At 42.8% G+C, this 14,504-nt stretch overlaps 1 protein-coding gene across 3 annotated transcripts in view; it reads right to left on the bottom strand.

Moving 5' to 3' along the window:
* CDK8 (cyclin dependent kinase 8) overlaps positions 1-8,608 on the bottom strand; it is a 68,796-nt gene extending 60,188 nt beyond the window's left edge. For all 3 annotated transcript variants that reach the window (XM_054271946.1, XM_054271947.1, XM_054271948.1), the window contains exon 1: positions 8,468-8,608. In XM_054271946.1, the coding sequence (XP_054127921.1) occupies positions 8,468-8,595 (128 nt within the window). In that variant the 5' untranslated portion in view covers positions 8,596-8,608. The remainder of the gene's footprint in view (positions 1-8,467) is intronic.
* Between the last annotated feature and the right edge of the window lie 5,896 nt (positions 8,609-14,504).

Genomic DNA, 14,504 nt, shown 5'->3' with positions numbered 1-14,504 from the left:
GGGTTTAGAGTACCTGCTCACCGTCAGTCACTGAGACCCCAGCAAAGCTTCAAAAACTGTTCCCAGCAGCTTGCAACACTTCACCATCTTGGCTCTCTTTTAGCTTTGAGAGACCACCTCCTCCCACCACCCCTCATATTTTCTTTTTTAACTGAAGTGGTACTTCAAGCAGGTTTTTTTTTAACCCTGTACAGATTCAGCATATGCCAGGAGCAAAGAACAACCCATGTTTATCACAGACAGTCCTCGGTAGTATTGGTTTCCATCTTTCACCCTACTGTAGGCCAGCTCCCAAGTTGATCCCCCCTCTGTACATGCCCTACCTGTTTCACTAAGTAACTACTCATTACCATGAAGTTTTGTCTCGGCATTCCTCACTGCCCAAAAGCACCCACCTACATGCAATGAGGCTAACAAGCCGTTCATTGCTGCATTCTCTGCTTTGCAGCCTCACTGATCCAACACATCACAGGCAAACAAGTCAGCCCGATGTAAATGCAGTCCTAATGATATTGTTCCCACACCTAATGATATTGTTACACTCCACCCACAGACCTTTCCATGTTGCAATAGCTGGTCTTTTTTAAACGTCTTTTGGTATCTGACACTCATCTGGCAGAGTCACATAAGCTTCCAGTTGGGCTTTTACACAATGGAACTAACATAACAGCGAATGGCACTCTTAGCACATTTAATTGCAAGGGGTTGTTTTGTTCAACCCTGCTTAAATAGGATTGATGTTCACCCAAAAAGAAACGAGAGATTTTGAAAGCCAAGCTGTTCAAGTACAAAAAGTTAGATAAGATTCAAATTACAGCCAGGGACCAGTTTGCTGCCTTGGTGTCTTCAAGTCCCCCCCAGGTAAAGCTTGCTCTAGTTGCTCTGATTAAGCTACATACCTTGCTCAGAGGTTCTGTGAAAAAAACACACTTGATGAAACCTGATTTTCCAAGGCTTCATTGTGGGATTATCCAGTTATCTGAATGCAAATGGTAATTGGAAGTACATCTGAAGTTAGGGCTCCCCACTCAGAGGGTAAGGCTATGCCTCTCACAGAAAGTGTATCTTGGCCAGAATTACAAAGTCGAATCAAGAGTTTTCTGCAATTCAGATCCTTTTGTATTTCAAGTTCTCAGCTGCACTTATTTTTCACACAGACAGTAATGAATTGAGTCTTCATTTTTAGAGCAACTCTCAAGTGTCCTTTACTCAAAAGTCAACATCTTGTATGCAAGGTGTTACAAGCAGACAGCAGAGCTTTCCCAGAAAAACAGGCAGATTGTTTCAGTGACCTTTAGTTGTGTTCTTGCCTGTTCACAAAACGTGCATTTTTTCAAGGATAATTTTAATTTTTGATGTTTAGGCTAGCATCTGTAGTTGAGAAAAATCATTATGCTCTCTCGAACATTTTGTCCTTTAAAAAGTATCTGCAGCTTTAATCATGGCTTATACAGTTCTTTTCCTGCAAATTCTAAACTGACAGCACAATATGCTTTGCCATACTACCACTTAACACTCAAAGTTGTTAAGAAGCTGTTGAACAGAAACTGTTTTCTGAACAGCAGTATCTTTTTGCTTGAGTGTCACACAATCTTACAAGCACACTCTGTCATCCAAATACTCCTATGATTAAGTCAGACTTTCACTACGATAGGCAAAAAAACCCGTGCAACAGGGCAACATCAGTAGAATCCTCCACTAAAAAAAAAAAAAAAACACAACAGAACATTAAATGGTCTATCCAGCACCTTTCCTATATAATCTACTAAGGACTTTGTATGCTTCTGTATAAAATTCAATGTATTTATTCATAAAATCACAGAATGGTTTGGGTTGGAAGGAACCTTAAAGATCATCTAGTGATTTCCAAACTCAAGCAGCTATCTCTCAAATGGGAAGCCTCAACACACAGAAGTTAGCAATTCATTCACAAGTAGCCTAACAAAAAATTGTAACTATGAATAAAGCTAGGGCTGTAATCCCAAATGTGCTATTATGGGGCTTGACAAGGTCTCAGAAACCATTTGTTGAGCCTTGGAGGAGACAAGAGAGAACAGCAGGCTAGCCAGCCAGAACACAAAACCCTCCTGAATGGTTATCAGCCCGCACGTAGCAGTAACATGCAGCATTACTTGCCAAGCTCACAAAGAAAAGATGTGGGACGGTGGGGGGAGAGAAGCATGAGAGGTACAGCACCGGGGGGATAAAGCCTGACACTGAAACTTTATTCCCATCCACTCACAAAACACAGACTTCTCTACTCTAAACTCAAGGCTGCTTTACAGTTGAAGGCTACCAGAAAGAACAGCAAGCCTTTTATCAGCAGCACTGTTCTGTGACAACACAGCCTCCTGTACAATCAGCACCCTCAAAAACGAACCCCTTCTCTCTAATGGGACATCGCGTACACGCATTAGCCACTCCATGCCCCCACTATTCACACATATTACTGTAATTTATAAATCCAGAATCAAACTACATGGAGACAGACCTCTGGTGTTTTTCTTTCTTGTTTTGCAACACTACTTTCATAGCCTCTTCTCTGTACTTGTCATAAGCTTCGGGTAGGAATGAAACACCAACTCACCTTTGCTGCAGGGCATGAAAATAAATCAACACATCTGTGACAAGATAACAAAAGATCACACCAAATAAGGTCCAAAGGCCACAGCAGGACTCTCTCAACCACACGACCTTAAAAACCTACGAAGCCTCCAGCCATGTAATTGGGTGAGAAGGGAAGGAAGAAGATGGAAGACAGTTAAAAGAGTGGTTGACCAGAAAAAATGTAAGAGCACAAGACTTTATGCAATATGGCATGCCTACCTCATTATGTAGATACAGTTTAATTAGGAACTTTGTAACTACTATGGTGAAGGATCCAAAAAAGACTCAGGGCATATATTTTAAGAAGATAATACCACATATTACATACATAAATAAAGTTTGTGGCATTTAGAAATTCCACACCACTGTTGACAGGAGTCAGAAGCCAAAGGCTTGCAAGCCAGCTCTGCGGTTCTCACCACCTGCGTGCAATCTCCACCAACTGCTTCGGGTCAAAACAGTTGAAATCAACACACAAACATTTAGCCAAAAACAACAACAACAAAATCACCATTGAGAGAAGACAAGAGTTGTTGGGAAATTTATAGTGAAAACTAATAGCATGAAGTTCATGACATAATTCCTGTAAAGGCTCCATACAGAACTAATCAAGACGCTTCAAGTCCAACCCCACTGTTTCACTTCTCACCAAGTAAAATTTTAACTCATTACTTGTGGCACTCCCAAATTCTAGGTAATGTGGTAAATTAATGTGTAGAAAATTTCCAAAGCCAAGAAATGTTTATAATATATTATAATAAGAAAATAGCTTCTAATTGTAATAGTGAAAATTGTAGCATCTGTGTTCTCATCCTTCACGTGACACTAAAAATAGAATAAAAGTTTTTAAAATGCTTCTCACCTGCCCCATCTCTAAGTCAGAAAAAGACTTCATCTGACATGTTGATTTAGAACTTGACAAAGTAAGTGATTACTTATCCAATATAACTCAATCAATACACACTCACAAACAGACAAACTGGAACTCATCTGCTAACCACCCTATGAAGGGCCAGAAAGTAGTTTAGTGTTAAAAAAAAAAAAAAAAAAAATCACCAAAACTCAGAACTCCTGAAGCAAGCAAAAGCAGTTCTTCTGCATCCATTACAGAGCTTGGCCTGATCTCTAAGCGAGCATCTGAACTTCTACAGTTACAACAGTCAGAAGTGACTGGTTTTGACATTACAGAACAGACACTATGCTCTTATCATTTCCCTTCAACGATGGGTTATGCAGTTTATCTACATTGAATTAAAATATTTTATGTTTTCCGAGAACGTTCCAGGTCATTCATCTTCAAATGCTGTGAAACAAGAATAGCACAAGAATCTTGCACTTTATTCAAACCATTCATTATTTTATCTAACTTAAACAGTTCTGCCTTCTCTATCTTCCAAGATAAATATTCCTCATCCCTTCAGTTTCTCTTTATACAAGAGTTTCTGAGAGAGAATCAAAATTTTTGCAATATCTTTTAATTGGTGGGTAGAAACTAATGTCACATTAGAGATTATGCAACCCAATAACGTACTGGACATCTACTAGATCTCCACCATTCTGCTGCTTCTACAACTCGGACAAACTCTCAAGGGGAGAAAAAAGTAGATTAGATTTGACTGCTTGAAGCAGGCAAGATGTATTTTCATAATGCCAATTACAATGTGTCAGTAGGTTCAAATTAAACAATCTGCTCCCCCACGTACAGCAATACTTCCAACACAGAACTCTAAGCGCTGAAATTACAAAAACAAAAAAAAAAAAGTCCAATTCCACTTGTGTTTGGGACCAACATCACTTCTCACAGTTCCTGACAACAACTAGGACAGCACCAGTTTGCTTAGTGTTGGTTTCCCACCTTCAGTCTCACCACTCAAGTCTCTTTCCAAGAGATTAGGAAAGCTTTCAATAAAGCACCAGGGAACATTTCTACAGTTCAAGACCCTCAATTACATAATTTTTTTGCTGTTGTAATTAAAAAGTTAGATACTGCCTAACAGGGACAGTAGTTCTTATTCAGTAGTTTCTTATTCTCATCCAAACCACATTCAATAAACAGGAAAAATGATTATTTGGAAACCCTCCAAACTACCACTGAAACAGTCAGCCCTCCTCCACAGAAGAGACTTCTCTCTCAGATTTCTGACTATAACTGTACCATAAAAAGGGAGAGGAGAGCCAAGAAGGCAGTGGAAGACCAATCCCAGTAAGCCTGGGAACTCGCTCGCAGCACAAGGTGCCAGCCCCAGGACAGGCTGTACCTCCTGTGCTGCACAAGCCGGGCAGCCAGGCTTGCACCAGAGACCTCAGTGTCCTGCCACCTCAGTCTGCCCATGACTGGCACTCAGCTCCCAGGGAGCTGCAGAGAAAAAAAAGTAAAAACAGTAGATCTGCATGCCAGTTCACACAACAAAAACTGCTGGCTTATTTTACAAGTCCTGCATAAGTCAAATAGGTAGATTTAACAGCAGGGTTGAGCAGTGTTCCTGGGGGAGCACCCAAATGGCACATAAGGCATATTTTATGAAGGAAGTAACTGACATTTTCTGGACCAAAAAAAAAAAAGGTAAACTTTCCTACAAACACTAGAGATGAGCAACAGTTCCTTTATCTGAAGACTGATGCTCAACATGCCATGCCTGCATTCCCTTCCCAGTGCATACCATTAGAGTCAAATGTCTTCTTGTACACCTTCCTGCTACAAAAATAAACCCCATTAGAGTCAAATGCTTCTTTGTACATCTTTCTGCTATAAAAATAAACCCCATCAATTCACAGATTTTGCTCTAAGCAGGTTTTAGAGCCCACTGCAGGTACTGCACTGATGAAAAAGACACCACCATCCAATAAAAAGCCAGGAAGATTCAACCACCTAGACAGACCACAAACTTAAAATAGAAGAGATTAAAATAAAAACTCCAGAATACCATTTTGCTGCAGGCGGTGCATCAGATAGAGCCCAATTATGATGCCTGACATTGTCACTCAGCTGATTCAGGTTCAGTTGGGTCAAGTTTGGCAAGTAATATGTGAGAAATGTTCATGGAGCTGTACCTGGTGATCCTCTGAGACGGACCAGTAAAGACCCCAAGCCTCATCTTGTGGCAAAGGGCACTGCAGGGCTGCACCGGCTTTTTTCTTGGAGCAAGGCATGAAAGAAACCCTGGTTACACTCCTATTTGGACACCAGCACACATACCACAGGACATTCCTCCTTCATTAGAAGGATTCTCACTCCATCAAGATTGCTGAAAGACTGTCAGGAAATACTCCTGTGTAGTTCCAGTGATGCAATTAACTTCCTAGGACTAGGATACACAGCTGCTATCTAGTTTTCAACTGCCTTACTGCACCTCAGAGGCAGCTGTAAAACCTGTAAAGCAGTAAAATAAAAACTAAAAAAAAAGGAGGTGCAGATGTACTACAGAGACTGCTGCTAGTATTCTAAAACTGGGTTTTATCACCAGGAGCCTTAGAAGAAACATTTGCACAAACTTAATTACTAAAATTTAGTTATTTTTTGTGAGCCTTCTATCTCTTAGTCATCGTAGAAGATGTAATTTAAGAAAAAGTTGAACCAGTACTGCTAACAAAGTATTTGCAGTCCTGCATACCACTCTTCAAAGTACTACAAAAATTACCATGCATATCTTAGAAGATTTGTGCTACTTTAATTTAAGAATTAGAATCATGTAGCAAAGTTTAAAGAACGCTTGTAAACTCAAGGGAATGATAAAAAATAAAGTTTGAGCTGTATACACTCTAGAAACAACTGAAAAATTATTGATCCATCGTTACTTACCATTACTAAAACAATGCAAGAGTATGTTTGGAATATATGTATGTACAAATAAACAAATACTGAACTCTGTTGCAGGAGCTCCCCACCACAGGATGTAACATCCATCCACTATTACAGCTTCAGGAACATTAAATGTTATTACTAAATGTTATTATTTGCCTCTTTGATTTAACTAATTCCCTCTGGATGTAAACAAAACCCTCAACTTCAAGCCTAATTCCACTCTTGTAATTTAAGATCACACATGTACAAATGCATTACAAGCTGCAAAACCATCTATGGATGCTTCTAGTTTACATATTTTAGTGACCATCCAAGGGCAGCTACACAGGATATTTAAAAGAAAAAGTTTTCAGAAATCAGAAAGGAAAATGGGAAGTATTACGGAAAGGGATGGGAAACAAAGCACTAAATGAAAACAAAGCAAAGAAAAAAGGAGACAATATACATCGCTTATCTTTTCCTCTTTTTTTTCCCCAAACTTTAAGCAAATACTATACTTTGATTTCCCCCCTCATCAAAAGTGAAAATTTAAAAACATATGCATATTACTGTAAAACCACGTTCGAGCAACTATCCATTTTTAAAGCAAACAATTCCATTTTTTGCCGTAATTTCTCAAAACAGCAATTTTCAAACATTCTCTCCCAAACAACATCAAGCAGACCGGTAATTTCACCAAAACTGCTTCAGCAGTACGACGTGCTGAATTCCCTACACGCTGCTGCAGTCCAACATGCTGAACAGCTGCAAAGCTGCCTGACACAAACATTAGAAATGTAGCCCTATCTTTCAGTACCTCAACTTATTTTTCATATTGCAGATCTCTGTATGGGGAGAGAAACCAGGGCTGGGTATATCAGCAGCATTTGTGCCTGCATATAAGGAGACTTGAGGCAACAGCTTATCACACTTACAACTGTTTTTTTTTTATTTCTTGCCCTCCCAGAATAGAAAGAATTTGGGCAAGATAAGATTTTTTCCTACGGACAGTTGGAAGGATTCAAATATAAAAGTTCTGCAAAAAAAGTAGTTACGTGACTCCTACCATCAAACAAAATTCAGGCTGAAGTAACTGTGCTGCAATTAATATCAGCATGTTTAATACAGAGACGAGACAAGGTGCAACCATTTTCATTACAGCTGTTCTCCAGGTAACAGCTAGAGCATTTCCTTCTAGAATCAAAAGCTTATGTAAACACAACCAGATCGTATTTTGGCCATGATTGACCACTGTCTGCTTTAGAAGTTTATTTATTCAATGTAAAAATAACAGCCAGACTTTTGAAATGCACCTTATTGGAATGACAGCATACAGAGCACCACTGCGGTGAGACTTTAAGAGAAAGATTAGACGCAATTCAAAATTTAGAACCTGCTACAGGAACAACCCGTGCCTCTCCCGTTTCTCCTGCTCCCTACTTCCTATTGTTCCGCTCTTCAGCAAGTGATGCCATGTCACGGAAGAGGGAAACCTAAATGACAGTTTCATTCGGTCTTTCTTCAAAACGTTTATGCCAAGAAATTAATTTACTCAGGTCTAGAACAAGAACTGCTCATACACAAAAGGTGGTTTAAAGCATTCTAAAGCCCCAAATGCACGAGCAGACTTTGGCTTCTGAAGCAGCCAGCAAGACGACCCAAAATGGTGACTACAAGTAATAAATCATATTAAAAAAAAAAAAAAGGCATTGTTAAAAACAACAACAAAAAAACCCAGTTCTATGAGCCGATGATCAGGCTGAACGGTACAAGCGGCCACTAATTTACTCATAACGAGACTCCATTAAGGGAACGGTTTTCCTCAGGAGCAAAATTTGTTTCTCCAAGCCCACCCGCTACCGAAACGCGACTCCGGCACAGCGCTGAGGGGCTCGCAGTGACCCGGGGGGAGCCGGGCGCCGGCCGGCCGGGGATCCGGCAGGGCCGGAGAAAGGACGGCACCAACGGGGGGAGCGGGGGAAGGCACACGAGCCTGCGGGGCAGGAGGCGCCCGGGGGAAGGAGGGCGCAGGCGGGCCGGGGGTCCCGGGGGGAGCCGCTCGTTCGCTCGCTCACTCACCCGTCCTTGCGCTTGGCTTTGTAGACGTGCCCGTAGGTGCCCCTGCCCACCTTGCAGCCCTCGTACTCGAAGAGGTCCTCCACCCGCTCGCGCTCCCCGGTCAGCTTCACCTTGAAGTCATAGTCCATCTTGGGCGCCCGCCGCGATCCGCCGCCGCCCCCGGCAGCCGCGCCCCGCCCCGCCGCACACACCGGGCGGCGGCAGCAGCAGCAGCAGCAGGAGGAGGAGGAGGAGAAGGAGGAGGAGGCCCCCGCGCCGCCCCGCGGAACATCCAGCGGCGGGGCTGCTCCCTTCGCTCCGAGCCCCAGCCCCCGGCGCTCCCTCCCTCCGTCCCTCCCTTCCCCGCGCTAGGAGCAGCACCGCCGCCGGTCCCCGGGCGGGCTCTCGGGGCCGCGCCCGCGCGCGCTGCCGCAAACGGACGTCGCAAACCACGGGCACCTCCCCGGCCGCGGGCAGTGCACCACGTGGAAGGGGCCGTCCCGGCGTGCCTTGCAGCCGCACGCCGGGAGGTGTAGTACAGGCGGAGGGAGGGAGGCCGGGCCGCGCTGCATGCTGGGAGCTGTAGTTCGTGGGCAGGGCACGAGGGGCACGGGGCCCACCATCAGCAGCCACCGCGAGCCGCGCTCGGTCCCTTCCCGGGGCCTCGGCTACCGTGAATATCCCGGTCCCCGGCTCGATCCAGGCTGGCGAGGGCAGAGGTCCCTGCTCCTCTGAGCATCACTTAGCATCGCTATAATTAAGACAATTCCGTAACTATGAACATGGACAAAATCAGAGAATCACAGAATTTTTTTGAGTTGGAAGGGATCCATTAGGTTCATCGAGTCCAGCTCCTGGCCCTGCACAGGACCATCCCCAAGAGCCACACCATGCACCTGGGAGAGCTGTCCAAGCACTTCTTGAGCTCTGTCAGGCTGGTGCTGTGACTGCTTCCCTAGGGAGCCTGTGCTGGTGCCCAGCCACCCTCTGGGTGAAGAACCTATTTCTAATATCCAACCTAAACCTCCCTGACACAACTTCAGGCCATTCCCTCTGGTCCTGTCACTGGCACCACAGAGCAGAAATCAGTGCCTGCTCCCCTTTCTCCCTCCATGAGGAAGTTGCTGACTGCAATGAGGTCTCCCCTCAGTCTCCTCTGCTCCAGGCTGAACAGACCAAGTGGTCTCAGCCGCTCCTTCCCCATCTTGGTTGCCTTGCTTTGGACACTTTCTAATAGCTTAATGTCTTTCTTGTATTGTGGTGTCCCAGGCTGCTCACAGCACTCAAGACACAGATGGACATCCCAGCGCTGACAAACCTGCTCTGTGTGGCTGCTGAGACCAGTTAGGATGTGTGGCCGCATTTCTCTTCACAGAGAAAAGCAAGGCGCAGCTTCCCAAGGATATTTTCTGGGAATCACAGCGAGGAACCTCAGAGAAAGAAGAAGCACTTCTTATCTCATTTGCTGCGCCTGTGTTTGTGCAAAAATAGAATGCAATATGGAGATTGTTTACCCAAAGTTTTGGTGTTTTGTTTCCTTGGTTATCAGGGCCAAGCGCGTGTGCAGACTGTTGGTCAGCAGAGAGTCACAAGGTTCTGGGCAGCTGAGTGGAGTTGAGTCCTTGTGCAGATTCAGTTTAGATGTAATGTAATATAGTGTAATATAGCACAGAACAATATAGCATAATAAAGTAATTAATTAGCCTTCTGATATGCATGGAGTCCTCATCATCATTTCCTCCCTTCGTCAGGGTTGCCCTGCATTTTACTATCGGGATGTAATACAAAAACCCTTGTGTTTAGCAAGGCCCTTGTATGTGACCAGTAACTGGGCATTTCCCAATGCCCCTCCTTGGCTGACAGAGCCAGTCACCCACCCAACACAAAGTCAGCCAGTAATTTTGTAGAACAGGCAGCTTGGAACTAAACTAAAGCTACAGAAATCTCTACTTACAGCCCAGCTTTTGGCATTTTTAATAGTCATGCATGCATGCTTCACGTTTCATGTCAAGAATGCAGCACATTGAGTAAATAAGTAGGCACTCAAATCCCCCAACTTAGAGATATCAAAGAACGTGAGGGCCCCTGAAAGAAACAACAACATTCTGGAATCGTCTAAAATAATTTCAATTTTCAATTATAAGTCTTAATTTTCATTTACACATTAGCACTGAAAATTGGGGATTGTGCCTGCTTCCCAGGCTGGCATCACTCAATCAGACTCATGTCAGATGCCCACAGTTGGACTTTCAGTGTGTTGCTATGTAGTTGTTAGGGATATTATGTATGTTGAATAAAGCAATTAGGCATGTGTTAGAAAAAATAAGTGCAATTGAGAGAAGCAGCAAAATTACACTTTATTTGCCCAGCAACTCAACTAAATTTTAGAATGTTGCCCAGCACTTCACTATACCAACCAAACAGAAACAGGTCAGGGCAGCCCGGCAGAGATCAAACAATCTGGAAGATGCCATCCACTTCACAAAGTTCATCCATCTCAGCCCCATCTCTGCTTTCAGGGACTGCTTGGCTTTGGGGACTTTCAGGGACAGTAAGGGACCAAGCTTGCATGGCCAAACCCCTCTGGCCTGCTCACTACCCTCAGTCCTATCAGCAGGGAAGGTAGCGATAACCACACTTCTGTAACTTTGTACTCTTCTTTGTGTTATTAATCACTTTTTTGGGGAGGCAATGAACATCCAAACTCCTCCACATGGATCCAGTTACTGCATGGTAATAAATGGCTGGGATTAGACCAGCCCGAGCTGCAACATTGACAAACAATGTCTGCTTAGAAAGGAAAGAGATTATGAAGGAACACAAGAACAGACAATCCAGATTCATTTTCTGACGACCTGTGCTATGTTTCACATTTGCATAAAACATTTGGAAAGAATTCCATACTTTGACAAACTCTGAGAAATCAAAACCACAACCAAGATATCTTCTTTTCCAGATTGTTGGTCCTGTTCTAAGAATATTTACAAGTTTGCTTGAATGTTTCTTTCCTTAGTTTTACATACCATTTGAATTGTATGCCTTCCAGAATGAGTAGCTGTAAACCTGCTGCACCTTCACTCTGTTTTCACTTCAGGTACTTGCATTGAAACCACTGTTTGATTTTACCAGTTCAGACATATGGTCCCCAGCTCAAGAGATATTTGAAACAGAAAGCACACTTTGGCTCTTTTTATAATGAAAAATAAATATTGACATTTCAAGGTCAACTTTCAACTCTCTTTCATGGAAAGATGCATGCTTTCTGTGCTTAATTTTAAAAACCTGTCACAGTGTAATATAATTTCAAGGAAAAGCTTAATTTGTGGTCTGGTCTTCAAAAGACAGACACAGACACAATCAGGATCTGGTATTCTTGACTCTCAGGTCTCCATCCTCACAGTGGCCCTTTCAATTGAGAGGATTTCTTATCTCTTACTGCCTGTTTTCTATTCCCTTCTCTCATGCTCTCTCAGGACTCAGTTTAAAAATATATGCTTAACACATCCTGCTGAAGTTGGATTTTTGGAGCTTTCCTCTTTCTCTTTTTTCCTCTAAAAACATTCATGGTTTGCTTGAGCATATCCTTCTGTTCTGAGTTTGTGTAAATCCTAATGTGCCCAGAACACACACGCTTTTGACATTTTTTGGTCTGGCATCACTACACATGTGAAGGATGTCCAAGTTCTCCACAGGAAAGCCACTGTTACTATGTTAGCACTGGTAAGGTGCAGTGGGTTGGAGACAGTTATCAAAGCAAGCTGTGACCAGAGAGGACAGTAGTCAAGGAATGCTGACACCATTAAACATTTCTGAATGTATTTCAGGGAATTGTCTTTCAGGCAAAAGCCTGGATTGTCTGGGAACAGGCTGGATTGTGACAATAAGTAAATGCTGTCACCTGGGGTATGGGTGTGTGGAAGAAGTTTTACAGCGACTTCTGTGAGCCAAAATTTTGTGAGAATTTTGATAAGAGAATCCATGTTTACCCCTGAAAGAATTTCCTACCAAGGTCATTGACATAGAAACCAAGAAAGAGAGAAGGACAAATAAGAGAAATCTGCAACTGTCTATTTCAATAAGCACTTTGTCTTTCCTGACCAATGAGTAAAGTGTAAACTTATGTTTTGTAAGAATGGATAAAAAGCATGCATACTTTGAAGCCTTTTGAAAATGGAGTATTGCTTTGTATTGTGACCATCTCAACTACGACATGGGACCATCAATACTGAGAGCAAAGCTGGTTTTGGGAGGGGTTGACACGGGCAGTCTCTTGGTGATCCTCCGGCCAGCTCCCACCTCCTGGCCCTGGCCCATGCCAAGAGTGCCAAGAGATTGACATGGGGAGTGACATAAAATTAGGTGAGAAAATAGTAGTGAACAACTTCAGGGCAAAACCTTTGAGGAAACTGAAGGGGGTACATGGAACAAACCACTCTAAACGTGCAATAAGGAGCACCTTAAGATTACAACAGAAAAGCAATCTACCCCAAGGGGTGTGGGTTTGCATACTTGTGGCCATGGTGTTAGTGCTAGAGTCAAAGTTTGTGAAGCAAAGCTTACAGCTGGGAAGTGTACAATGAGCTACTTGCTTTTTGTTTTGTAGTCTTCAAAAATAGAATAAAAATAAAGAAAAGTAAACTTTAATATTTTTGCTTTCTCATCTATGTATTTTATAAGTAGATAACCTACAACAGTCTCCCCCTGCCATTAGAGTGTCTGCTCATTCCACTTATTAATTTGCCTAATTTGAGCATACTTTTGCTTTTCAGAAAGCTTTTCATGAAGCTGTAGCTACCTGCTAAAATTTTCCCATAATTCTTTAGTGGTGACTGAAGTGTTCCCAGCTTGGTATTGACTGAAAAAGTGCAGTCCTGCTAAGTGCTATACATCTTCCATTTTTTGTTTCGTCCAGGGAAAGCTGAAGGCAAGACAATAATCTGGTGGCACTTTTTCCTTTTCTGTATGTAAAGAAAAACTAACTGTCATACTTGCACAGTCTGAGTATTTTTCAGAAACTTTGCAATTTTTATGAGCAGATGAGCGAGCTGAGTAGTGGCAGCACTTAAAAAAGCAGTTTATTTAATACAGATAACTAAAGTGCTGATTCTACAAACAGTTTCCTCTGTAAAGCAATGTGTTGGACTTTTTTCCACTCAACTATATTTTACTATAAAACTGATCTAACAAAGCATCCTAGATTCTGGCTGGAGTGCAAGCTACCAACAAACATACATCAGTCCTTTGGACCCAGGTGCTGTATAGGAGAGTTGTGCTTGCATTCAGTGAAACATCTGTCTGCCAGACTTGGGACCACCTACAGTAACAATCAGCCTATGTTATGCTCCTGACAGAGATTCAGTTGTCACCATCCCTGGAGCTATTTAAAAGACATGCAGATGTGGCACTTGGGGACATGGTTTAGTGGGGTAGTTCTGAGTTAATGGTTTGGACTGGATTTTAAAAGTCTTCTCCAAACTAAGAGATTCTCTGATTCTGCCTCTGCAAACCTTGAAAATTCAGACCATGAACTCATGGTCACTTTTGTTACTGAGAAAGCCCTGCATGAGAGGAAATAAACCCTGAAATAAAATATAACTTTATATTTTTTTCATATAATCATAGAAATATTAAGGTTGGAAAGGACTCTGGATGATATCTAGGACAATATCCTGCTCAGAGCAGGCAACTCTTAAATTCAGGTTGCTTGAGGGTTTTTCCACTCAATCCTTTATGGAGGGACGTTCCTTAGCCTCTCTGGACCTCCAGGTGAATTTTTCTGTCCTTCTCTCTATACAAATCCTGCTTCTGTCTTTTCAGTAAGTTCCTTGTCAGTATTGGCAGGCTGCCCATCATTCCAGCTGGAAGAAGTCCTAGAGCCCACAGGCTCTCTCACATGGCGAGTGCCCCAGCTCCATGACCATCTTCGTGCACTCAGCAGAACTCACTCCAATTCATCAGGGATTTTCCATATCAGGATTGTTCTACTGGAGACCCCCAAACTGGGCACCGTATTCCACACACAGGCAAACAAGAGCCATGTAAAGGGAAGTAGTCATGT

The sequence above is a fragment of the Melozone crissalis genome, unplaced genomic scaffold, assembly GCF_028551555.1.
Source record: "Melozone crissalis strain CALT ecotype California unplaced genomic scaffold, PUWL_Pcris_2 ptg000013l_1, whole genome shotgun sequence".
NCBI lineage: Eukaryota > Metazoa > Chordata > Aves > Passeriformes > Passerellidae > Melozone > Melozone crissalis.
Note: the sequence above shows the minus strand (reverse complement) of the source record. Positions and strands in the feature narration are given on the sequence as shown.